At 47.1% G+C, this 25,357-nt stretch overlaps 2 protein-coding genes and 1 long non-coding RNA gene across 18 annotated transcripts in view; 1 reads left to right on the plus strand and 2 right to left on the minus strand.

Annotated features, from left to right (window-relative positions):
* Positions 1-53: 53 nt before the first annotated feature.
* GBGT1 (globoside alpha-1,3-N-acetylgalactosaminyltransferase 1 (FORS blood group)) lies at positions 54-12,481 on the minus strand. Of its 13 annotated transcripts, none has more exons than XM_077147621.1 (8): positions 12,391-12,481; positions 11,036-11,211; positions 10,657-10,841; positions 10,455-10,520; positions 5,742-5,792; positions 5,624-5,659; positions 4,727-4,861; positions 54-4,475 (listed from the first exon to the last, which is right to left on the minus strand). In XM_077147621.1, exons 5-8 carry the CDS (start codon positions 5,786-5,788, stop codon positions 3,791-3,793), a joined length of 903 nt encoding a protein of 300 aa, XP_077003736.1. In that variant the 5' UTR covers positions 5,789-5,792; positions 10,455-10,520; positions 10,657-10,841; positions 11,036-11,211; positions 12,391-12,481; the 3' UTR covers positions 54-3,790. The 13 variants fall into 13 exon arrangements, with proteins under 13 accessions (XP_077003736.1, XP_077003726.1, XP_077003714.1 ...); XM_077147611.1 differs by lacking the exon at positions 10,657-10,841 and adding an exon at positions 11,323-11,765 and having other exon boundaries at positions 12,391-12,474; XM_077147599.1 differs by lacking the exon at positions 10,657-10,841.
* The window catches only part of LOC143673314 (uncharacterized), a 93,067-nt gene continuing 79,316 nt past the window's right edge, over positions 11,607-25,357 (plus strand). The window contains exon 1 of the long non-coding RNA XR_013170319.1: positions 11,607-11,820. This is a non-coding gene — a long non-coding RNA (uncharacterized LOC143673314). The remainder of the gene's footprint in view (positions 11,821-25,357) is intronic.
* The window catches only part of CCDC180 (coiled-coil domain containing 180), a 101,868-nt gene continuing 101,329 nt past the window's right edge, over positions 24,819-25,357 (minus strand). For all 4 annotated transcript variants that reach the window (XM_077147574.1, XM_077147592.1, XM_077147566.1 and 1 more), the window contains one exon: positions 24,819-25,008. In XM_077147574.1, the coding sequence (XP_077003689.1) occupies positions 24,877-25,008 (132 nt within the window). In that variant the 3' untranslated portion in view covers positions 24,819-24,876. The remainder of the gene's footprint in view (positions 25,009-25,357) is intronic.

Below are 25,357 nucleotides of genomic sequence, written 5' to 3' on the forward strand. Positions count from 1 at the left end.
AGCCAGGCGGGACCCCAGGGAGCTGGGCGGGGTGGGCGTGGACAGTCTGGAGAAGCAGGAGCCACGGAATTTCCCCCCTCCCCCATCTTGTCGCCCTGGTCTCTCAATGCCACCTGCAAGGGGCTGGGGTCAGGGCGGACTTGGATGCAGGCAGTAGCAGAGTCGCGACAGGGGAGGAGGCCAGGCCGGTCTCTTTCCCTGTCATCGCTGACTGGCCCAGAGAATCGGAGGGCCATCCTCTCCGTAGCTGAGCCCAGGCTGGTGTGAAAGGGGCAAGAGGGAGCCAAGAGTAGAGAAAGGCGGACCAATAAGGCTGAGTGAGCGTTGGGTGACAGTTTACTGTGGTCAGGGAGCCCCTCCAGAGCACTCAATGATATGGCGAAACTTTATAAACAAGCAACCAGTACCAGCAATCAGTGTCCCCAAACGTGAGACACAGAATGGCTGCTCTCACCTATTACCCTTACTTCTGCTGATGGCCAGAGACCTGTGTGGCATGCTCCCTGGGCCACACAGACCTGAGGGTCAATCTCTTTAGATGACCCCAGCACATCTTCATTTAGTCAGTCACTGCCTCATTTTGCAAGGGAGGAAACTGAGGCTCTGAGAAGGCACAGCATTAGCTTGTCTGCCACAGGGCTATGTGGACCAGCTGTGGGTTTGAACCCAGAGCAGTCCAACCCCAAAGGCTGCTTTCCACAAAAGCCCTGAGCCGCTTTGAAGGCGAGTACAACATGAATGGGTGAGTTATGGAGAATAACAAATATAAAGAAGGGGGCTCTGAGGTGTGCAAGAGCTTGGTCTGGTCCCAGGATAAAGAAGGCTCTAGTGAGGCTCTAGTTCAGGGTTGGGGAAGGCAGGGAAGGGCATCTGGACTAGATGACAGAGGGTTCTGCATGCCAGGGGAAGTTGAGGGTCATGGAGTTTGGGGGTAGAGCAGTAGGACATGATCCAGGCTGTTTTGTGAGAGTCTCAGCATCCCAGAACTGGAGGTAGCCTAAAGGGCACTTTGCCCATCCCCCACCCAAGCACAGATCCTGAACACTAGCCATGGATAAGCAGGCCTGCCTCAGTGTCCTCCTTTGTACTGTGTGGTTGCTATGGTAGCCGTCCGCCTCCTTCCAGAGATTTGCACGCTGGCCTGAAGGCCCAGAGCTGACTACTTGCCAAAATAGCTATTCAAGAAGGGTCAATATTCAGAGGGCTCCCAGCTCTAAAGTCATTTAATCCTCACTCCTGGGGTCTAGAAAGATGGAGTGACCTGCTTGATGTCCTACAGCTCCGAAGTGGTGCTGGGAAAGACTCCTAAGCCTGTTTTTTTTTTTTCACTTGTCTTTTTAATTTTTTTCCCGTTGCCTCATATTTAGTTATCCAATACTTATGAATATTCTCTCGGTGTTCAGCACCAGTGTCAGGCACTGTTTGTGCCCTCTTGCATCTCACAGTTGGGGAGGAGTAGAGTTGGGTGTGACAACATGGTAAAATACTCACACACAGATGAGGAGGAGGTATTATAAGAATATGGAAAAGCAACCACTCCTGTGGGAGGCACATCAAGGCAGGCTTACTGGAGGAGTTGACAGCAGTAGTGAGTCACTGGGAATTGTGCAGATGATGGGATGGGCATGGTGAGAAGAGCAGGCCTGACTTGGGGGCAGCGTGAGCACAGGTGTGCCAGGCCAGGACTCATAGGCCATGAGTGCTGTTGGACTGTAAGGGGAGGGGAGGGAGGCAGTTGATCATGAAGGAAGGACCTGAAGATTAACATGCAAGGGCTTCCATTGCAAAGGAGGCATCTGCATTTATAATTTTGTGTTCTTAAAGAGGTACTTGCAAATTTTAAAAACTTCAGAGACCACGAAACTTTGATCTGTAAGGGCAAGATTGTTGCAATTACACAAAGCTCAGACTGAACATGTCTGGGCAGGGGCTGGACCCCCTGCCATTCCCACCACTGCCTCCCTCTTCTTGGTCAGCCCCCGACCCCACCTCCAGATCCTTCTTCCTATACACAGAGCAGCTCTGGCCCCAGACCCTTAGCTCCCTTATGGAAAGAGTCCTGGATCCAGGTCTGATTCCGGCTGAGTTCCATTATTTACTTAACAAATGTGTAAGGGCCATACGTTGGGGTAGGGATTAGTTCCCAGGGCTTGGGCCAAGTCTGAGAAGTTCCCATCGGCTGTGTCTGGAAGAGGCTAATTTCACTGAGCTTGCTATGTCTGGGTCAAGAGTCAGCTGGGAGTAAGGTAGTTGCTGCCGAGGGCCCTCTCCTCCAGAAACCTTCCCTGCACTCCACATCCAGGAGCCTCTCCCTGCTTCATACTGCAAGCTCCTTGAAGACAAGGCTGTACATTCTATAAGTCCCTGCATCACACGTCACATCATCTTCCAGGGCAGGCCCATACAGTCCTAAAAGTTTCTCCCCAGCTGCAGATACATGGATCATGACACTTTCCTTGTCCCTCTGCTCAGACAGTACCCTGGGTCCTCTCCCTAACTCCACTCCCCAGGCAAGCTGTCCTCTCACACTAGTTACTCTGTCTATACATTTGATGTGTCCCTACCTAGTGGCTAAATAGCAGGTTACAGGGAAGAGTGGGCTCAGGATTGGACCCCAGCTTAGCCAAGGTGACCAGGTGGTGGGCACCTGCCAGTCCCAGCGTGGACACACTACCCTCCACCTTCCAGTGATGATCCTGTCCCCAAGGGTGCTATCCCCAAACCCTGAAGCCTGCCTAATCTCTGCCCTGCCAAGCACAAAGATCCATAGTGGGCCTCTGAAATCTCTCTGGTTCAAGGCTGGTGAGGCCCCTCTTCTACCTCCTCTAATCCTGGCTCTACTCCTGGACATTCACCACTTCTTGGAGTGACAACCCCCCCGCGGAGCTCTCCAGCTAATGGGATCTGCTTCATTTTACTCAGTTGAGAGTGCAGATAGTCAGTCGGTATGTTTCTACTTTGCTAAGCCCCCCAGGAGCAATTGGAACTAAGTCCTGTTGCCATAATGGCTTTAGTCCAGGTTTTCTGAAATAACTGCACCCCCAACCCCACTGCAAGTTGACTGTGTTTGAAATCCAGGCTGCCTGGGTCTCCAGACCCTGGCAGAGCAGACAAACAAATGTGAGGCAAACAAAGCTCTACTTAGGGTCCTAGTACAGACTACCTTTATTACAGGTGATAAGGGGGATTATCCACTTAAGATCCCTGTACAGAGGCAGTGGCCAGTGTAAGGATATATGGCTCACAGATAGGTACAGGTGGGACTTGAAACCAGAGAAAGCCTAAACCTTGCTTAATTCAAACGCTGTTTCTAGGATACTGAGTGTTTGGATACCTCCCGGTTCTCTAGACCCCTCCAGCCAGAGAAAGGGGTCAGGATGCGTTTCATACTAGGGTGTTAGAAGTGCAACTTTAAGGGCATGTCAGCAAAGAGAGAGAGTGAGGTAGAATTTCAGACACTTCAGGGCTGGAGACTGCTCTTGAACCCCATAGCTTCCACCTTAACATACCTCTGCTCTGGAAAGCCTGCTTTAACCTGTAGTCTTCCCTCCTGCTCAACCGTCTTGTGCATCATTTCTTTGTGGTCTTTGTCTTCTCCTCCTGTGTGCACAGCCCTCTACAGTTTACAAAGGCCCGACCATGTTCATTTCCTGGCCGGATTCTCCTGACACACAGAGGTTGGCAGGGTAAGGCTGGTCCCCACCTCAGAGAAGCAAGGCACCAGTACAAGTTGGCATTGCTGGACTAACAAGCCTTTTGGGTCATGGCACATGGCACCCCTGCTTTGCTGTCAGCTCCTCAACCAGTAGGCATCTTTATCCAATGTGGAAAACCGGATCAGCTTCAAGCTGGGAGGCTGAGGTTTCCTGTCATCCCAGATGTATTCAGGAGACAGCACTTTGGAGGGCTTGTGAGAGATGAAGCGGCGGTTCAGGTGGCTCTCTTCCTGCCAGGCTGCCATGATGCCATTGGCCTTGTCTGCCAGGATGGCCATGTGGCAGCCGCTGGTAAATTCATACACACTGGCCACGCGCCCTCCAAACACCGCCCCACCATAATAGAAGTCCCCCTCGCTGTCTGCCACAAAGGCCGTGGAAACACGCCTGCGCTCGTAGGGGAACTGCTGACGGGATACAGCATAGTAGCCAGGGTGAATGGCAGCCACCAAGTCCCCCAAGGTCTCAGCACCCCAGGGGTTCCGGAATACCATGTCCACATCAAGGCAGAAGAGGTAGTCCACTTCCCGGTGTGCCCTTTTGGCAATGTGCTGGCTGATGGTCTCCATCCTACGGGTGGAGATCTCCTCCCAGTGAGAGTAACCCTGGATGGGGATGATGCTGAGTTGCCGGCTGGGGCCCAGTGGGACGTGGGGAATGGCCGCAGGGTTATCGGTGAAGATGTAGTAGTGTACTCGGTAACCCAGCATGAAAAATTTCTCGGCAGACTCCAGGAAGCGCTGGACGAAGCAGGTATACCTGGCCATAAAATCCCCGTCAACATCTACCACCACCCCATAGCAGGACCCTGACTGCATCCCCACTACGTGCTGACAGCATGCCCAGCCCTCTCCTCCAGGAAGCCCCCACCCCCACCACGGCCTCTACCTTCCCATCTCTCAGAACCTGGTTCAGAGCCTCCATGGTCCCCAGTTGGGGCCTGTGCCCAAGTCCTGTCTGTAAGCTCCTGTGACTCAGGAGGAACCTCCCCACCAATGCCCAAGACTCACTTGCCAACAGCAAACACAGTAAGCCCGATGGTCAGGTTCAGGGGCTGATACATGTGCTGCAGAAGCTCCGGGTTGAAGGTGCCCTCGGAGACGATTGGTGCCAACCAGGGTGTGAGTGTGAGCAGCTCTGTGGGCCTGGCAGCAGGGGAGCCCAGGGGGGACTGAGACCACCACCCTCCCTGCCCTGTCACCCACCTGTCCCCTGAAAGCCTGAGTCTCAGCCTAGCTCTGCGTCCCATGCTCTGTGTGTCTTGGGCCAACTTCATCCTTGTTTCTGGGCCTCAGTTTCCTCATGTGGAAAGTGGGGAAAATAAAGCTTTTCCTAACATGGCTGGGAAGACCAAAAGTTAATGCAAGTGTCTAGAGGAGCTTAGCACACTGTGGTCTCAGTAAATACAAGGTCTCATCACCTTGTGGCCTCCACACAAGGATTACCTGACGATGCATGTGTGCTTCATGTGCCTGGAAAGTGCTTAATAAATTGGGGCTATCAAAAAAGAGCCCTAACAATGCAAATAATATCCTTAACAAGTAGATGAACACCTAGTATGCAGCCAGCACAATGCTGTGCATTTACTAAGCATCATCTCACCTGGTATCCTAACCCCTTATGAGGTAGTTTCCATTCATTATCCACCTTGCACAGAAAAAGTTCAGAGCAGTGTGGTAACCTACCGAAGGTCACACAGCTAGTAGCACAGCAGGGACAGGAGTGTACCCAAATCCCTAACTCCCACTCAGCCTATGTCTTTCCACAGTCCCAGACTCTCTGGGTCCCAAGGTACCCTGACATCTCCATCTCCACTGCCCCAGTTTATAAATCAGAGCTCTGTTGACCCTCACCTTCCCACATTCCAGGATTCTCCATTCTGTGCCCAAGCTCTAACCAGCACTTACCTCTGCTCCAGCAACCTGGGCTGAGGGTACTGTGACCTGCAACCAAGAAAGGTCAGTGGTGAGGGGAGATGGCTCCCATCTAACGGGCCACAAATGGAGAAAGTAACTGTGTCCTTACTGTGCCAGGGACTGGAATGGCTTCTCTCCTTTGTACTGCAGCTTCATGTTGCTGGTAGCAGAAGCAAAAAAGAGATGTTATCACCGGGACTGGAGACAGAGATACTTAGCACAGGGATAATGGTATAACTGAGATTAATCCCCACTTCCTCCCCATGGGGCAGGCATCTCCAGGGTCCATGCAGACTCTACTCAAACTTTACCCCATTTCCACTCACTCTACAAAAGAGGGGCTATGCTCCGAGAGTCCAGGGTCACTGATGGAGTAAGTGGCAGGGCCAGGATTTGAACCCAGGACCATCTGGCTTTAAAGCAGATGCTTTATCAACCACATTGATCTGTAGGATCTCAGCACTGGTTTGAAGGTTTGAGATGCTGCAAAGGCCCAGGGCGCTGTTCTGCTTCTTTTAGCCTAGGGACCTTGAGTGAGTTATATACCCTTACTCCCCCTTTCCTTATCTGTAAAATGGGTACAACCATTCGTAACTCTCAAGAGTTGCAGTGAGAATTAAAAAAGGTAATAAGCAGCTCTTCATCTGAGCCCAGCATGGAGCAAGCACTCAGGAAAGCCAGTCTACCTGGCCCTCGGCAAGCAGAGGTCAGCCTCCTCCATTTCAGCAAAGGTCAGAATGAGCACAGAGGAAGTTGGTCCCTGGGGAAGAAGGGAGTCAGGGCTGCAGGGACAGATGCCTGGGCTTGCCTCTGGCTCTGCCACCAACTGGTTAAGGGACCAGTGACTCTTAGTTTTAGTTCCCTTCTCCTCAAAACAGGGGCAATAAACCCTTCTGCATAGAGTCATTCCGTAGTAGGGGAACTGAGGCCAGAGAAGGGAAAGGTCTTCCAAGTCACTCAGTGAGCGATGCTAACCCCAGAACAAGGTCGATTTCCAAAGCAGGGCTCCTAGGGACTGGGCCATCTGATGAGAGGGTTATCTTCAATTCATCACCAATTTTCAATATGTCATACAGGATGGTTTAATGGATTGAATAGTGGTTCCTCAAAAGATATGTCCATCCTAACTCCCCAGAACCTGTGAACCTGATCTTATTTGGGGAAAGGGTCTTTGCAGATGTAATTAAGTTAAGGATCTAGAGATGAGATCATCCTGGATTACTGAGGTGGGCTCTATATCCAATGACAAGAGTCCTTATGAGAGGCAGAAAAGGAGAAGATGCAGACAGAAAAGGAGAAAATCAAGTAAAGATAGAGGGAGGGACTGGAGTTATGCAGCCACGAGGAATGCCAGGAGCTACCAGAAGCTGGAAGAGGCAAGGATTCTCCCTTAGAGGCTTCAGAGGGAGGACAGCACTGCTGACACCTTGATTCCTGATACTTGGCCTCTTGACTATGGGAAAATAAATTACTGTTGTTTTAAGCCACCCAGTTTATGGTAATTTATAATGGCAGACCTAGGAAGCTAATACAGATGGGATGGCTTAAGCCTCCTTGAGTTTTCCCATCTTCTTTAGTTTATACTCTTGAACCAACAATTGTTTTAAAGTCGATTAATCAAATTGGCTCTCTGCCCCACTCCACATTTCGAGTCCCTGCTCTCTGGGAATAGAGAATGGTGGTCAAAAGCAGGTCAGAAGAGAGAAAGGAAGTGGCCCTGGGATGCTGGTACCAGCCAGCTCAGCATTCTACACTTCCCTAGCATTTAGCTCCCCACCTGTATTAAAAGAATTTAAACTTCAATTTATGGAAAAAAAAAAGTTGCTAAGCTGACATTGATGATCTAGAAGCCATAAACAGATCAGAGGGAGAAGGTGACTGAGTGGGCACATCAGAAGAGGAAATTCAGTTTATGGGAAAACGTGGGGAAACTAGGGCCTTGCTAGCATTCAAAGAAATGGAACTTAAAGCGACACTATTTCCTGTCTCTTAAATCAGCACGGTGTTTGGTTTATGCTTTTTGTGAGAACTCTGAGTATCCCTAGTACCTGCCCAAGTGCAGTACAGCAGCAGTCCCATTCTGGTGGGCAATCCTGGGGCGGGGGATTCACGTGTGGGTATGTGATGTGATATGTCCTTTTTAGATAGCAATCTGATGAGACAGATCAAGAACCTAGCCACATCCTGTGACCAAGCAAATGAACATATCAGTATGAAATGATCTTTAAAATGGAAAAAGCTTTATAAACTAATTTATAACAGTGAGAAACTGGAAACAACCTAAATGCCCAGCAGTTGGTGGTAGGGCTGGTTTCAACAATTATGACCAGCTCCTGGGAGAAACAAAGACTATGAATACACACGAAAAATAAGTCAATTTTGGGAACACAACAAAGAAATTGCAAAAACTGTATGGTCACAACTATTTTGAATTAACAGGCAGTCATTTTGCTTTTTGAACCAAATAAATGTATGATCCATTCAATTAAAAAGCTAAGCAAACAAGCAAGTCAACAATGAATTTAGGAACTGAAGTTTAACTCAGAGTGGTGAGACCCTGAGAGTTATTTTTTTTTCTTTCTTCATCTATTCTGTTTTCCAGCTTCCTATTTTTCTGTTTATAGTGATAACACAGGCCTCATTTTAATTTAGTGGTCTATAAATCAGATTTTTAAGTTAATCCTTTAGCTGTCATGGAAAAAAGACCCTGGAGCCACATGCCCCTTTCATGGTCCCAACCTATTTTTCACTTCTACATCAAAAAGTCAAATTCATTATGTTGGGAAGATCTTTGGTCACATGCTAATTTTTTTTAAAACTTTTTTTATTAATTAAAAAAAATAACAAACAAAACATTAAGAGATCACTCCATTCTACATATACAATCAGTAATTCTTAATATCATCACATAGTTGCATATTCATCATTTCTTAGAACATTTGCATCAATTTAGAAAAAGAAATAAAAAGACAACAGAAAAAGAAATAAAATGATAACAGAGAAAAAAAAAGATTATACATACCATACCCCTTACCCCTCGCTTTCATTTACCACTAGCATTTCAAACTAAATTTATTTTAACATTTGTTCCCCCTATTATTTATTTTTATTCCATTTGTTCTACTCTTCTGCTGATATAGTAGCTAAAAGGAGCATCCAACACAAGGTTTTCACATTCGCAGAGTCTCATTGTGAAAGCTTTATCATTGTTCAATCATCATCAAGAAACATGGCTACTGGAACACAGCTCTACATTTTCAGGCAGTTCCCTCCAGCCTCTCCACTACATCTTGAACAACAAGGTGATATCTACTTAATGCATAAGAATAACCTCCAGGATAACCTCTCAACTCTGTTTGGAATCTCTCAGCCATTGACACTTAGTCTCATTTCACTCTTCCCCCTTTGGTCGAGAAGGTTCTCTCAATCCCCTGATGTTAATTCTCAGCTCATTCTAGGGTTTTTCTCAGTCCCTTGATGCTGAGTCTCAGCTCATTCCAGGATCCCCGTCCCACGTTGCCAGGAAGGTCCACACCCCTGGGAGTCATGTCCCACGCAGAGAGGGGGAGGGTGGTGAGACTGCTCATCATATTGGCTGAGAGAGAGGCCACATCTGAGCACCAAAAGAGGCTCTCTTGGGGGTGACTCTTAGGCCTAAATTTTAAGTAGACTTGACCTATCCTTTGTGGGGTTAAGTTTCATGTGAACAAACCCCAAGCCTGGGGGCTCAGCCTACAGCTTTGGTTGTCCACACTGCTTGTGAGAATATCAAGAATTCAACTTGGGGAAGTTGAATTTCTCCCCACTCCCACCATTCCCCGAAGGGGGCTTGCAAATACTTTTCCAGTCACTGATCAAATCACTCTGGGATTCATCGGGGCATCACTCTGGACAAACCAACAAAATCTCATGTGCAACCTGAGATTCCAAGTACTTATGACATTCAATCAAACTATCTACATGAGTTATATTAGGAAATGCTCTAGTCAAAATATAAATTTTGTAACAAATAAACATTTTTTGCTTTAGTCTGACACATAAGGTGACATTTTAAAGTATTAATTATCATCTATTTTCAGCACCCTGCAATAATGACATTCCTTTGTTCTTCCTCAGGCAAAAACATTTCTTAAATTTGTACATTGTACATTTCACTATTATTATACACTCTAGGCATTCCTAGATTATACCATCTTGATCTTTACCATCTATCTTTCTTTCTGATTTCATTTATGTCCCCAGTCCTCCTCCCTCTATCATTCTCACATGCAGGTTCATTCAGTGTTTTAACATAATTACATTACTGTTAGGTAGTATTGTGCTGTCCATATCTGAGATTTTATATTCAGTCCTGTTGCACAATCTGTATCCCTTCAGTTCCAATCACCCAATATCTCACCCTATTTCTATCTCCTGATGGTCTCTGTTACCAAGGAAGGTCACATGCTAATTTATTCCTTATATATATAGTGCACAAAATTGAGCAAAATGATAAAAGTCTAAAAGCACTGTTTACTAAGCACCTACTATGTGCCAGGTGCCACAACAGGCTACATGCACACATCATCTCACACCATCCTCCTATGGCTCGGGAGGTACAACTCTACTATCCCGTTTTACAAATGCAAAAGTGAGTCTCAGAGTTATGCCAAGGTCAGACTGTGAGGCAGAGCTAACTAATAGCACATAAATTGCCTAAATGCTTTATCAGAACCATGAGCTTAGGATACAAGAAAACTGAGACAAAAGTGATCTTAAAAACTCTTCTGTCCCCACTCCAGGCAGGATGCTGAGTTCCCAATTCTCCCATTCTCATACTCACAAGATCTCTGGGCAGGGGAGGTAATAGGGGACATAGGAGACCGGAAGCAGTTTCTCAACATATACCCTGGGAAAGGAAAAATATCTGTTGACTTGACTTCCTGCCCCAGAAGTTAAAAACCCACTTAGCATAAATCAGTGGGAGTGAGGGCTCCCAAAACTGCATCTGGGGGTCCCCCCTTCATCCCTTGGGTCTGGCTGACCTCAGAGTCTGGCAAAGCCTCCTGGTATTCCCTGTGTGCACCACTGGGCCTGGTGTCCAGTTCTTAATTCACCTGTGCAGGGCGGGTACTTCATGCCAGGCCCAGGGCACAAACAGAGTAGGTGGGATAGGCACAGACAAGTCACACCGGGGCTGTGGGAGCCCCATGAGGGGCAGCCTCAGGAGCTTCACAGAGGGAAACACAGTGCAAAATTCAAAAGCATAAACTAGTTCAATCTGGCTGGGGTTGGGGGGCAGGTGAGCAAGATGTCCTGGGTGGGACCTTGGAATCCCCAGGAGTCAAGGTTTGGGGGTTGATATGGGAAAGAGAAGAGCCCTGGAGTTGGGTGGGGCAAGGCGATGCCACAGGGTGTACTCACCACAGGACAAAGAGGCCCACACCTGCCAACAGGCAGAACCCCAGGCTGAGGCCCAGTCTCCAGCACCGCATGGCTGGCAGTCGGCTGGTCAGAGCCTGGGCACTGGTGGGACCAGCCTCTCTGCTCTCAAGCTGTCAGCCTCTGAGTCTGCTCCTCTACAATTGCCTTAACACCTCCTGCAAAGGTATGTTCCTTATCCCGGGGACAGTGGCCCCAAACTGCCAGTCCCATCCCTGCTGGCCATCCTTCCCCAGGGAGGTCCCTTAGAGAGAATGTGGATTCCTCACCCAGCTGGCCCCAAGAGTCTGAGCTCTCTGGCAACTCTGGTAGTCCGACTGTGAAAACAGCTCAGAGCTCATGGGTCTCTTGAAAGAAACACTCTGGACCAACTTAGCAGAGGCAAGGACCCCAGTCTTCGCTCCCATGTGTTGTTATCGTCGTGGTGTCCGTCCCACCCACCCCCCCCCCTCGTTCTTTTGGTCGAGGGAAGCAGAGGGCGGTCAGCAGGGGCTGGGACAGCAGCGGGAGGGTGGAGCTCTTGGGCGGGGCTTGGAGGATTCCTCAGGGGGAGGGCGGAGTAATGGTGGGATTCCCAGAAACCAAGCCCCAGAGCCGGCACAGCGGACACACCCCAGTCAAGGTGAGCGGGCGCTCACAGGGGAGGATGGCCCTGATTCCCGAGACGGGTGATGGAGGCAGCAGCGCCCTCCTTCAGGAGGCGGGAACTGGGCTTTAGGGGGGACAGCGGGAGCAGGCTTCAGTTCTTTCTGGCTCGGTGACCTTGGGTAAGTTGCTTCCCGCCGCCCCTCACCCCCCACCCCAGCCTCAGACCTCCTCATTAAAGGAGGGAGGAGGGGTAGCAATACGCACTGCTGTGAACCGCTTTAAAGTGTTTGGCACAGGTACCAGCCTGTGGGACCCGAGGCACCTCTGAGACCCCTGGGGCTGTTGAACTGGGGTCGGTGAAAGATGCCCGGGCTGGGGTCCTCGGGTTTGGCCTGTGCTTCAAGGGCCTCAGACAAGCCGTCTCCCTCCCTCCCTCTGCGGGACCTCGTTTCCCAGTCCCGACCTCCCAGCACAGCCTCCTTCCAGCCCCTACCTCGTCCTGCCCACTAACCCGGGTCTCCCGCGGGGCCCAAGCCGCCGGGCCTACTCCCGCCGACGCCGAGCAGAGCGCGAGCTCCATCGCTCCAGCCCGGCGTCCGGGGCTGGGACCCCGGGGCCAACACGCGCACCTCGACTTCCGCCCGCCCGTGCGGACTCCGGGCTCCGGGGCTCGTCCTTGGCGCCCGCCCGGCGTGGGGAGACAGGCTGGGGTAAGGGACCGCGACTACCCTTGCGGGTGGCAAACTCACCCGGCGGGCCGGACTTAGTTCGCCTTTGCCCCGGCGGCCGAGCGGCGATGAGCGGAACCTGGCGCAGGGCGGCTGCCGGGCTCGCTGTCCCCGCAGGCGATGGGCGGAGCCGGGCGGTGGGCGGAGCCGGGCGGGACAGCGAATGGAAAAGGAGTCTCCGGAACCCGGCCCGCCCCGCGCCCCGCTCGCTCGGCCGCTGCCTCTGGCCTTGAAGGGCTCGGGCATGGCCGCCCAGGGCTGGGCTCTGCCGGGTGCTGGCCGTGGGGGCTCAGCGGATCTGAAACCCGGGGCCGGGCTGGGACTAGAGAAATGAGAGGAACGATTTGGTGGGGCGGGGGTGGTGGCGATTAACGTTTTTAGAAAGAGCATCGCAGTAGTCACAGGAAGGAACGTGCTGGATGTCGCACTTACTTTCTGATGTGGAATTGTTCTCAGTGCTGAAGGCGTTTAGCCAGGCGGGCGGACCAAGGACGGTTCCTAGAATTTCCCCGAGCCTCTTCGTCCTCCCCTGCAAAGTGGAGTTGGCCTTACTTTCCTCCAAGGGCCTTTTGGCGTAGCATTGACTCTTCCACAAAGGGCTGCTCTGGTTTATCCCAGGGACCCCAGGAGCCTCAGGAAGGACCCTTTTACATCCCACCAGGAGTCAGGCAAACGCAGCCTGGGAAGCAGAGGCCTCCTGCTTCCCAGGGGAGAGAACAGAAGGAAGAAAAGGAAGTGCCCTTGGTAAACAAAGGAGGGGGGCATTACCATGGGCCGAGTATGAAAGAAACCAAGTAGAGAGAAACAGCCTTGGAAGATAAAAACAGAGAAATAAGCAACAACAGCGAAGCTCAGAGAGGTTATGGATTTACTCAAAGTCACAATGCAGCTTGAAGTTACAAACCCAGATTTACTTGCCCTGGGCACAAACTCCCAGCCTGCTTGGGGGTGTCATTACTTGTGTGTGGGGGTGGGGGTGGGGGGGAGGGCGGTTCCCTTGAGGACTGTAAGTTCTTGCAAGACAGTGCCAATTCCTCAGAGTCTGAGGGTGCCTGGCACTGTCCCCAGGAAATGCTGATTGAAAGGTCATGCTTCCAACTTTAGCTGCCAACATTGGCTCCCTGGAGCCTGATCTGGGACTAGCTGATTCCTTTTCCTTACTCAGTTTATATTTGCAAAGTTCCTGGTTGTCTTCTGGGCAGTAGTGCCTCCCTGGTAAATGTTTTCTAATAACGAGAAGAGCAAGGTAGGACAGACCCGGTCCTATGGCTCTGCTTCGTAAGTGCTAGGCCTCCCTGCCTAACCCGCATTCTCTACCCCTCCCTACCCCTGGGTGGACAAATTCAGCCTAAAGACAGCCTAGGGCTGGCTGGGAGGGGGTTGGATGAAAAGCCAGAGTGAAGAGAGACTTCCACAACTTAAAAATATAACAGTCGAAATTGGGAGGGAAAAGGAAGATGTGAGAAAGTGGCAATGTGTGCATATGAACATTGTTTTCATTGGATGGTGTAAGGTAGACTAACAAGGACTGTACCCACAGTCCTTGGGTTCAAGGAACCCACAGAAGAATCAGAAAGAACAAAACCAAAATAAATAAATAAATAAAAACACCTTTCGGGGGAGAGAAAGCAATGGTTAATACTTTTAAGTGTGCCAGTTTTATATATATATTTAAAAAGCCCGTATTAAGGATTACTACATATCCTTAAAGGAGGAAGAGGGCCACAGAAGCTGGGCCAAGATCCAGTGTTCCCACTTATACATGGTGGGTTAGATGTTGTCCCTCCTGTTAGGCTATGGGTTCCCAAAGGTAAGGGCTGGAGCCTGGGGCTCATCTTTGTATTCCTTGGTGTCCGGACACGACAGGTGAGCAGTGTGCAGCTGCCGAATGCATGAAGGAATGGTCAAAAAGATGAACCCAAATTTCTTTGGGCCATCTGTAAAATAACAGTATCTAATTCATAGGGTTATTGGAAGGATTACATTGGCTTTTTCATCTAACTATTCAATAACATTTTAAGTCCTACTCTGTGCCAGACACTATTCTAGGAGCTTGGGTTTACAGCACTGAACAAACAAGTCCCAGTTCATATGGAGCTGACTCCAGCTCCAGCAGAGGGCTAAAGGAGAGAATGTGCATAAAGGGCGCGCACACCACGTGCAGCTGTGATCTGCTGTTGATATTAGCAGCTCATGCACACTGTCTTTGTCTAGTAGATCAGGACCAGCCCTGGGAAGTGTATGTGGCAGAGGAATGGGGGATTTTTGGTCTGTAATCCCATGCTACCTGTGCTGGTTCGAATCTGTTATGTACCCCAGAAAAATCTATGTTCTTTTAATCAGTCGTGTGGGAACAGACCTATTGTTGGATGAGATCTTTTGATTAGGTTGTTTCCATGGAGATGTAACCCTGTTCATTCAAGGTGGGTCTTAATCCTTTGCAGCGGTCCTTTAAAGGAGAGATATTTTGGAGAGAGCTCAGAGCCCAGAGAAGCTGAGAGAGAAAGAAAACACGCACAGACACAGTTCTGGAGAGAAAGTCCAGCAGATGTTGCCATGTACCTTCCCATGTGACAGAGGAACCCTGGATGCCAGCAGCCTTTCCTCTGAAAAGGTGTCCTCTTGTTGGTGCCTTAATTTGGACATTTTCATGACATTAGAATTTTAACTTTTACTTTACAAATTACCTTTGTAAAAGCCAATCAATGTCTGGTATATTGCATTCTGGCAGCCTTAGGAAACTGAAACAGACGGTATAGAAAGGCAGCCTTAGGAGACTGAAACAGATGGTATAGAAAGTGGCTGCCTCTGGAAGCCAAGGTTATTATAATTTTCATTTTGCTTATTTTGTAAATTATTATTTCTATAAGGAACATATATCCCTTTTGGAGTAATAAGAAAAACAATGAAAGATATTGTTTTGTGTAGTGGGGTGACTGCTTTCTCCTTCATGGAAGAGGATTTCCTCCCCCTCTGGGTCCCAGCATACAAGGACCCACTGAGCTAACCAAGAAGGGCATCACCAGGTGTAGTGGTTGAGGACAGCAGAGTTAGCATCCCCGCTGGATGAGAAAACAGCTCAGAAAGCGCATGCAGCAGTGAAGGGCTGGCCCAGACAGCCCAAGTGTGTTACTCTTTCCCCCCACCAGCATTGCCGCTATTTGTGGGTTCTGTCCAGGCTGTGCAGGGTGCCCAGTCCCTACATCAGTCTCAGGGAGGGCCTAGAGGACAGATAGCAAACCACCTCTGAGCTGGGCTGGAGCCTAAGGGGCCCAGGCCAGGGGGACAGCCCAAGCGGACAGGCTAAAGGACAGGCCAAGAGACGAGTCCAGGGAACAGGTGACACAGGCCAAGGTGTGTTTGGGTGTATGTGGGGTAGCTGAGGTATCCCAGTGCTACTTTGCAGGTGCCGCCTAGGCTCTGACATCCCGTTCGGGGCTCCATGTCCTGCCAGGGAGTGGCTGAGCTAACTAAGTGGGAGGTGGCACAAGGGACAGAGGAAACCTTGTGCCTTTGACTAGAAGCACATTCTTAAAGCCAGCTCTGCTACTTGCTGGTCAGGAGGGAAACTGGTACTTCAGTTTCCCACCTCAAGCAAGGAGGACTGATAGTCCCTACTTTATGAGGCCTCTGTCTAGATGCATAGAGGTTGCCCACAAGTCCCTGACGCACACTAACAGCTGCTGGTGTATGATTCTTCTTCAGACCCCAAAGGCCCAGCCACACCCGTTGGTGACCTCACCCAGCAAGCTGCTCTGAGATGGGCCAAGCTCTTGGCTTATTTGCAGAGTTGCCCTCACCTCTGAACTGGCTGGAACTCCTCCGAGGCTGCTTCCTCCAGCCTTCTGTGTCCACCAGAAGAGGTTGAGGGTCACTGACCTTAGGCTATCCTGCATCCGGGTCCAGGTCCCTGTTCTATGCGTGCTGGCCAGTGCCTGGCCATGACTGTGATGTGTGTGGAGATCTCAAGGTGGTAGAGGGAGAGTTGATACCCCTCATGCTGGGGGCTTCACTAATTACAAAGCACCTGGGAAGAGTCACTCCAGGCTGTGCCATGGAGGCAGATGCATGAGGGGCAGCCAGAAGGGCTGGAAACAGCAGCGTCTCTCTGTGGCTGAGTGACTTTTGCGATATTTCTCTATTTGTCTGAGTTTCTGTTTCCCTGTTGACAAACAGGAGACACACTGCAATGGCCGCCCTCTCCCAAACAATATCAACTAGATCACATACCTGCAGGGCACACTGCAAACTGGAGAGCACTATGCAGATGCGAGATATGACTTTGAGAAAAGAAGTTGGTGTGACAAATGGTGCAAAGTGTTGTGGCCTTGGATTTGGCCACACTCACTTCCCCTCAGCTTGCAAGAGTCCACCTGCAGCTGGGGGAGCTGGTCTCAGCAGGCCTATAGCGTTCCCCTGAAGTGCCTCTCTCTGCTCTGCCTGAGGGCTTTCTTGTGTACCAAGGGATGTTTAGCACAAGCCAACAGTACCGGAGCAGTAATGCCCCTGGTGGAGTACCTCTACCAGTGGGGAGAGAAGTCAGTCCGGAAGGGACACAGTTTCCCAGAGAGACTGAGCCTGGTTGTCCAAAGCAGTGGCTGCCCATTAAGTCACCTTTGTTGTTTTTCTCCTTCCCAGGCTCACTTTCCCCATGTCTCCATATGCTTCTTGGGATCATCTCCAAAACAAATGATTTGGCAAAATGGTGGAGTAGGAAGTTTTACAAATTCTTCCTCCACTGGAAGAATGAAAGAGCAGAAAAAAGAGACTGGAATTAACTAAGCAGTAACCTCGGAACCAGAATGAGCATTTAGAAGTTTCACAGGAAGTGGGAGGCTATGAAAGTTCAACTTTTACAAGTGAAAGTAGGAACCAGTGACCAGCCACCACTGCTCAGCCCTGGGGTAGCAGCAGCAGAAATGGCTGCTGCGGACATAGCTCGGATTCTGGGGCCAGGCGAGCATATGGAACCACCTCCTCTAAAAGTTGAGGTTGAGGGTTGAGATTGGTTTGGGGGAGCCCTAAGGGACCAGTGCGGAAGCTAGGCTTAGGACAGAAAGAGCTAGTGCATCTTCTTTGGCTGTTGCCCTCCACCCCTCTTCTGTGTGGGGGTGTTTCCAGGTCTGGTAGCTCCCTGACAGCACATGGTTTCCACCTTCTCCGCAGCATATACCAGCACTTAAAGACCCAGTGCACATTTTCATCGGTTGGGTTTCTTCTTACTCTTTCTTGTGTTGGTTAGTCTGGTGGATCCTTGAGGACCCAGCACAGGCAGTAGCCTCAGTTTCTCTCAGAAACAGCATCTTCTGGCTTCTTACACCAGCATCTATAGGGACATAAAGAGACAGCACCTCTATTCCTTTACCTTTGTTTTTTTTTGCTTGGTTGTATTTTTTCTTTCTCTGTTTTATATTTTTGGGTCTGAGGGATGAGCAGGAACACTGAACTAGGTTTTGGCCTCAAAAAACAGCAGCTTCTGGCTTCCTGCTGACACATAACTTGGAGCGGCAGTGCATGTCATTTTTTTTTCTAGCCCCCTACCCCGTTTTTTTTTGTGTATGTGTGTTTGTGGGGGGTGGAGTATTTTGTCTGTTTGTTATTATTTTCTTCTTCCCTTCCTTCCTTCCTTTCATCCCCCCCCCCTTCTTGTTCTTAGTCTTATGAACTGAAGAATGGGAGAACTAGATTTCCAGAGTGACCACAAACTAATATTCAGAATGTCAAATTCTCAACAAAAATTACAGAACAGACAAGGAGACAGGAAAGTATGGACCAGTTACAGGAAAAAAATAATTAGATGGAAAATATTCCAGAAGAAGTGGAGTCTCTGAAATTACTAGTCGAATATCTTAACATGCTTTCATAAATAGGGTCAATGAACTACAGGACAAAGAATTTTAAGTCTAGCTCATTTATAGTAATATTCAGATTCTCTATTTCTTTATTAATCCTCTGTCTAGATGTTCTGTCCATTGATGAGAGTGGTGAATTGAAGTCTCCAACTATTATGGTATATGTGTCTATTTCCCTTTTCAGTGTTTGCAGTGTATTCCTCACGTATTTTGGGGCATTCTGATTCGGTGCGTAAATATTTATGATTGTTATGTCTTCTTGTTTAATTGTTCCTTTTATTAGTATATAGTGTCCTTCTTTGTCTCTTTTAACTGTTTTACATTTGAAGTCTAACTTGTTGAATATTAGTATAGGCACTCCTGCTCTTTTCTGGTTGTTATTTGCATGAAATATCTTTTCCCAACCTTTCACTTTCAACCTATGTTTATCTTTGGGTCTAAGATGTGTTTCCTGTAGACAGCATATAGAAGGATCCTGTTTTTTAATCCATTCTGCCAGCCTATGTCTTTTGATTGGGGAATTCAGTCCATTAACATTTAGTGTTATTACTGTTTGGATAATATTTTCCTCTAACATTTTGCCTTTTGTATTATATATATCATATCTGACTTTCCTTCTTTCTACACTCTTCTCCATACCTCTCTCTTCTGTCTTTTTGTATCTGACTCTAGTGCTCCCTTTAGTATTTCTTGCAAAGCTGGTCTCTTGGTCACAAATTCTCTCAGTGACTTTTTGTCTGAGAATGTTTTAATTTCTCCCTCATTTTTGAAGGACAATTTTGCTGGATATAGGAGTCTTGGTTGGCAGTTTTTCTCTTTTAGTAATTTAAATATATCATCCCACTGTCTTCTAGCCTCCATGGTTTCTGCTGAGAAATCAACACATAGTCTTATTGGGTTTCCCTTGTATGTGATGGATTGTTTTTCTCTTGCTGCTTTCAAGATCCTCTCTTTCTCTTTGACCTCTGACATTCTAACTAGTAAGTGTCTTGGGGAACGCCTATTTGGGTCTAATCTCTTTGGGGTGCGCTGCACTTCTTGGATCTGTAATTTTAGGTCTTTCATAAGAGTTGGGAAATTTTCAGTGATAATTTCTTCCATTAGTTTTTCTCCTCCTTTTCCCTTCTCTTCTCCTTCTGGGACACCCACAACACGTATATTTGTGCGGTTCATATCGTCCTTGAGTTCCCTGATACCCTGTTCAAATTTTTCCATTCTTTTCCCTATAGTTTCTGTTTCTTTTTGGAATTCAGATGTTCCATCCTCCAAATCACTAATTCTATCTTCTGTCTCTTTAAATCTATCATTGTAGGTATCCATTGTTTTTTCCATCTTTTCTACTTTATCCTTCACTTCCATAAGTTCTGTGATTTGTTTTTTCAGTTTTTCTATTTCTTCTTTTTGTTCAGCCCATGTCTTCTTCATGTCCTCCCTCAATTTATCGATTTCGGTTTTGAAGAGGTTTTCCATTTCTGTTCGTATATTCAGCATTAGTTGTCTCAGCTCCTATATCTCATTTGAACTATTGGTTTGTTCCTTTGACTGGGCCATATTTTCAATTTTTTGAGCGTGATCCGTTATCTTCTGCTGGCGTCTGGGCATTTAGTCAGATTTCCCTGGGTGTTGGACCCAACAATTTGGAGGATTTTTCTGTGAAATCTCTGGGTTCTGTTTTTCTTATCCTGCCCAGTAGGTGGCGCTCGTGGCACACGTTTGTCTGCGGGTCCCACCAGTAAAAGGTGCTGTGGGTCCTTTAACTTTGGAAAACTCTTGCTGTCGGAGAGGTTCGCCAGCCGAAGCGGCTTGGAAGAGTGCCAGCCGGCCCGGGGTCCGAACGCGGGGAGGGTCGCCGGCCGCCGCAGCCCGGGAGAGCGCCCGTCCGAATTTCCTAGTCGGCCCGGGGCGCCAAGCGCGGTGGGAGGGCGCCAGCCGCCGCGGCCCGCCTGGGAGAGTGCACCGTTCCTGAGGAGTCACGTGTTTGGAAGGCCCCCCCCATCACCGTTCTCCGCGGCCTGGGGATTTCCGATCCAATTCTCTCAGTTGGTCCGGGGGGCCGCGCATGGTGTGGGCGCCAGCCACCGCGGCTTGAGGGGACCGCCTGTCCAATTCTCCCAGCCGTCCTGGGAAGGAAGAAGGGAGGGACTCCGGCCGCTTGCCGCCCCGCCCAGTGAAGCCCGCGCCCCTTGGCGATCTCACCGGAGCGGGTTCTCTCAGCCAGACAGCCGTTCCAGGATGGGGTACGCTGTCTTTTTTATCTCTGTCGTGGCTCTGGGAGCTGTTCTGTATCGTTTCTACTCCCCTAGTAGCTGTTCTGGAGGAGGAACTAAGATCCGCGCGTCTTACTAATCCGCCATCTTCTCCGGAAGTCCAGGACAAAGAATTTTAAAAAGCCAGGAAAATATATGAATAAGATAAGAATTTCAATAATGAGATAGAAATTATAAAGAAGAACAAAATGGAAATTGTGGCATTCAAAAGTATAATAACTGAAATGAAGAATTCAATAGAGGAGTTCAAGAGCAGATTGGAGGAGGCAGAAGAAAGGACCAGAGAACTTGGAGACAGAACAGTTGAAATCCAGTTGAGAAGCAGAAACAAAAAAAATGAACAGAGCCTGAGGTACCTGTGGGACACCATCAAGTATAGCAATATATACAGCATACAAGTCCCAGAAGGAGAAGAGAGAGATAAAGAACCAGACAAAATGTTTGAAGAAATAATTGCAGAAAACTTCTCAAACTGTTGAGAGATATGAATATACAAATTCAAGTTGCCCAGCAAATGCCAAGGACAAAAACAGCAAGAGAGAAGCAATGTGTCACATATAAGGGATCTTTAATAAGATTAACAGCAAAATGAATAATAAGGGGAACAAATGTTAAAATAAATTTAGAGTGAAATGTTGGTAATTGGTGAGGGGGAGAGGTGGGGGGTATGTTATGTATGATTTTTTTTCTGTTTTCTCTTTATTTCTTTTTCTGAATAAAAAGAAACAAAAACTGAGGAAGTTCATTACCACTAGACCTTCCTTACAGGAAATGCTGGAGGGAATCCTCCTTGTTGAAAGGAAAGGACACTTGACAGCATCTTAATGTTGTATGAAAAAATAATGATCTCTGATGTAAATAAAAATATGGGTACATATATAAGCCAGTATATCAGTTTACATTTATAATGTTTTCTTTTACTTCTAATATGGCATAAAATTCAAATGCATAAAAAATAAGTGTAAATCATTGTTGCTAGACACACAATGCATAAAGATGTAATTTGTGACAAAAACACCATAAAATAGAGATATGGAGGAATATAGGTACTGTGTATGTGTAGTTTATTGAAGTTAAGTTGGAGCCCACACAAACTAAGTTGTAATAGATTAGGTATGCTAAATGTAATCCCCATGATAAGCATAAAGAAGTTATCTAAAAAATCCACACAAAAGAAAGGATAAGTGATTCAAAATGGCTCATAATAAAAGTTTACCTAAATGAGCCTTTAATCCTGTATAGCATAATGTAATGACTGGATACATCCCAGAGTATATTAAGCTGATGATCAAAAGTTCCTTGAGTGATGGGAGAAAAAATATGGAATTATTAAACTTTACCAGCAGGGAAACTCCTGATATTGTGTCAAACATTAGGGACACCCAAATCAATAGTCCTTGATCTTGAGGCTTGCTCTTGTGAAGCTTATATATGTGGCAGAGAACCTTAGCCTACCTGTAGGTATGCCTAAGAGTTACTTCTGGAGAGCCTCTTTTGTTGCTCAGAGGTGGCCTCACTCATTCTAAGCCCAACTCTGCAAGTGAAAGCACTGCCCTCTTCTCTACATGGGATATGACATCCATGGTTGAAAGTCTCCCTGGCAGTGTGAGACATGACTCCCAGGGATGTGTCTGTTCCTGGAACTGTGGAATCAACAATGCCATCTTGGCCACAAAAAGGAAAAGAAGTGTAACAAATAAGGTATCACTGGCTGAGAGAGTTCAAATAGAGTCGAGACAGTACTCTGGAGGTCACTCTTATGCAAGCTTTAGTTAGACATTGCTACCTATCATAACTTGCCAAACCCCAACCAAAACCATTTCAGCCAATCCTAAAGAACACCTAGGGTAATATATCAAATTCTACAAGGGTTCCATGCACTAGGTTAACTTTCCAGGATCCTTGGACCAGATAAGTCCTAAAGCCTAGAGGGCCCAGCCTCTCCAGAACATCAGCTGCTTCCATCTCCCTACCCCATATTATTGACAGCCCCTTCCAACATGAAAAAGTTAGAATGAGCATAGCCCAAATACGCATAAAGAGTTGGAGAAAGATCAAAGGTGACGGTGGAGTTATACAGAGAAGATAGGGTTTAACAAATGAGTATGAATACTGAATCATTATATTGATATTTCTTTTAATCTCCAGTACCTTAGAGCAGGTAGAAGTAAAAACCTAAAATTGTGGAAATGCAACCCATTAGCAAACTCTGAAATCTGTTCTACAACTAATTGTTGTGAGGTACTTTGAAATTGATTGCTTTTTTGCATACATGTTATTTTTCACAAAAAAGGAAAAAACAAAAAGAAGAAGTATAACAGAGAAGACAGAATTTAACAAATGAGTATGGCTGCTGAATCATTATGTTGGTATTTCATTTGGTCTCCAGTGTCTTGGAGCAGGTAGAAGAAAAAACGAAAAATCATGGAACTGTAACCCATACCAAACTTTAAAATTTGTTCTATACTACTTGTTAAAATGTACTTGGAAATTTATTGCTTTTTTGTATATATGCTATATTTCACAGTAAAAAACAAGAAAAGAAAACAAAACCCTATAATAAATAAATAACCAAAAAAAAAAAGGATTGAAGTGAAGAGGGAGACCGGGAAATGAGATCCCGCCTACCAAACAAATGCTTTGAGCGATTCTATGTGTTTTACAGTGTGAAGTCAGAGTAATAGATATAAAAATAATTAAAAAAAACAAAGTTCATCTAAACAAAAAGGAAGGCAGTCATAGAGGAAAAGAGGGACAAAAAAGGTATAAGACAAAAAAAACCCCTAGTAAAATGGCAGAAGTAAATCAGTAATTTCCTTCAATGTAAATTTATTAACTCTCTAATTAAAAGGCAGAGCTTGGCAGAATGGATAAAGAAATCCTACTCAACTATATGCTCTTTACAAGAGATCCGCCTTAGAACCATAGACACAAATAAGTTGATGGTGAAATGGAAAAAATATTTCATGCAAATAGAGGTCAAAGGTGAGCAGGGGTGGCACTATTAATATCAGACAAAATAGACTTTAAGTATAGAACTGTTACAAGAGACAGAGAAGAACATTATATATTGATAAGAAGATCAATTCGATAAGAAGATTTAACAATGATAAACATATATGTCCCTAACAGCAGAGTGCCAAAATATATGAAGCAAACTTTGAATGAATTGAAGGGAGAAATAGAGAGTTTTCTAATAGTGGTGATTTCAAGACACCATTTTCAACACTGGGTGGGACATGTAAACGGAAGACCAATGAGGACACAGAGGACCCCAACACCCACTATAAACCAACTAGATCTAACCGGCATATAGAGAACACTTCACCCTACGTGAATGGAATACACATTCTTTCCAAGTACACATGGATCATTCTCTAGGATAGACCATATGTTAGGGTTCCAGAAAAGTCTAAATAACTTTTAAAATACTGAAATAAAAACAAAGGACATGCCTCATTCTGCCTTTTCATGTCTAGAAAACCCAAACAATGGGCCGTTCTACACTGGCTGTGTGACTGAGCAGGCCATCCCAATCTTCGGGACTTGAGTCTCGTCACCTGGAAAGTGCAGACAAAGGGCTACCTCAGAAGTCATTAAAGGAGATGAAGTGTGTCAAAATGCAGAGGGATGCAAAGTCAAAATGCAAACCATGTAAAAGAAACAGAATTCATGAAGTTGAAGGTAGGGATACTGGCAGCCTGTCCAGATGACACAGAAAGTGTCTGACAGGTGAGACTCTGGCATGGTTAGGCCATTTGACAATTGAAGACAAGAAAACTGACAAGGAAAGACAATATGACAGAGGTTTCCAAAGGCAATGATCTCAGGGTCAGAGGAATAAAAGAGGCCCTTAAGTAAAGTTTGTGAGGCCTGAGAATATTTCTGTCGAAATGCTATGATTTGGTCAGAAAAATTGTGTCACAAATAGCCAGTCAACATTGGATTAATTCTTTGTTGTTCTAGGAATCAGTGAATAGTTGCAATTATAATCCATATTTTGTTAACTATGTATACATTTTTTCATCATTTTAATTATTTTTCGAGATGAAGTACTCAGCATACCTTTTGTCTGTTATTTGAGTACTGGCCTCTACTGTAAGTAATCTATTCCTGGTCCTAATTATCCCCGCTCACCACATGGACCTCCTCCTTCCCTATTGGTCTTTTGCAGTAGGAGTTAGCTCCATGTGGGCAGGTACCACATTAGGTTCATGTTCAATGATGAAGACACAGGACTTGGCACACAGCAGGGATCAGTGACACTTGCTGACTGAATGAATGAGTGAATGAATGAATGCGTGAATGAAACCTCAGCAAGGACAGTATCTACAAAATGAGCCTTTATTTGGGGTTGGGACCCAGTCCAGTGTCTGGGGTCGAGGGTGTCACAAGTACAGGCCCTGGATGGTGTGCATGGAGAGCTTCCAGCTGTCTTTCCAGCGCTGAGCCTCCTTCATCTGTAATGCATTGTCCTCCTGGATCTTCTTCAGCTCCTCTTCAAATAATGCCAAATATTTCTGAGAGAAAGGCAGCAGGAAGAACAACATGAGGAGGGACTCTCCACCCTAGAGGAACCCTGTGACCAGCTGGGAAGGAGCTCTCAACCCACTCCAGGTACCCAGCAAGAGCTCACGTCATTCTCCCAACTGCCGATTATGCAGGCCAGTTATTTCTCCATTTTACTGATGAGGAAACTGAGGCTCAGAGCCTTGTCTGGGATCATCCAGCTAGAAAGAGGCTGGGTGGGGATTGACTTTGTACTCTGTACTCCTTTCTCACCACCATCCTGTCTTGTGTCTTCCTTGGAGCTTAGGGGCTTTGACTTCCTCCATAGGCTGTGTCTTCCAGTGGCCACTGAACTGGGTG

The sequence above is a fragment of the Tamandua tetradactyla genome, chromosome 2 (assembly GCF_023851605.1).
Source record: "Tamandua tetradactyla isolate mTamTet1 chromosome 2, mTamTet1.pri, whole genome shotgun sequence".
Lineage (NCBI taxonomy): Eukaryota > Metazoa > Chordata > Mammalia > Pilosa > Myrmecophagidae > Tamandua > Tamandua tetradactyla.

What these genes read in the sequence shown, in the direction of transcription:
- GBGT1 (XM_077147599.1), bottom strand. Translation starts at nt 11,106, where the DNA reads ATGCGGTGCTGGAGACTGGGCCTCAGCCTGGGGTTCTGCCTGTTGGCA. An exon ending in GTGGGCCTCTTTGTCCTGTG is followed by an intron (nt 10,521 to 11,035) that starts GTGAGTACACCC and finishes TTCCTTTCCCAG; the next exon opens with GGTATATGTTGAGAAACTGC. An exon ending in CTCCCCTGCCCAGAGATCTT is followed by an intron (nt 5,793 to 10,454) that starts GTGAGTATGAGA and finishes TTCTGCTACCAG; the next exon opens with CAACATGAAGCTGCAGTACA.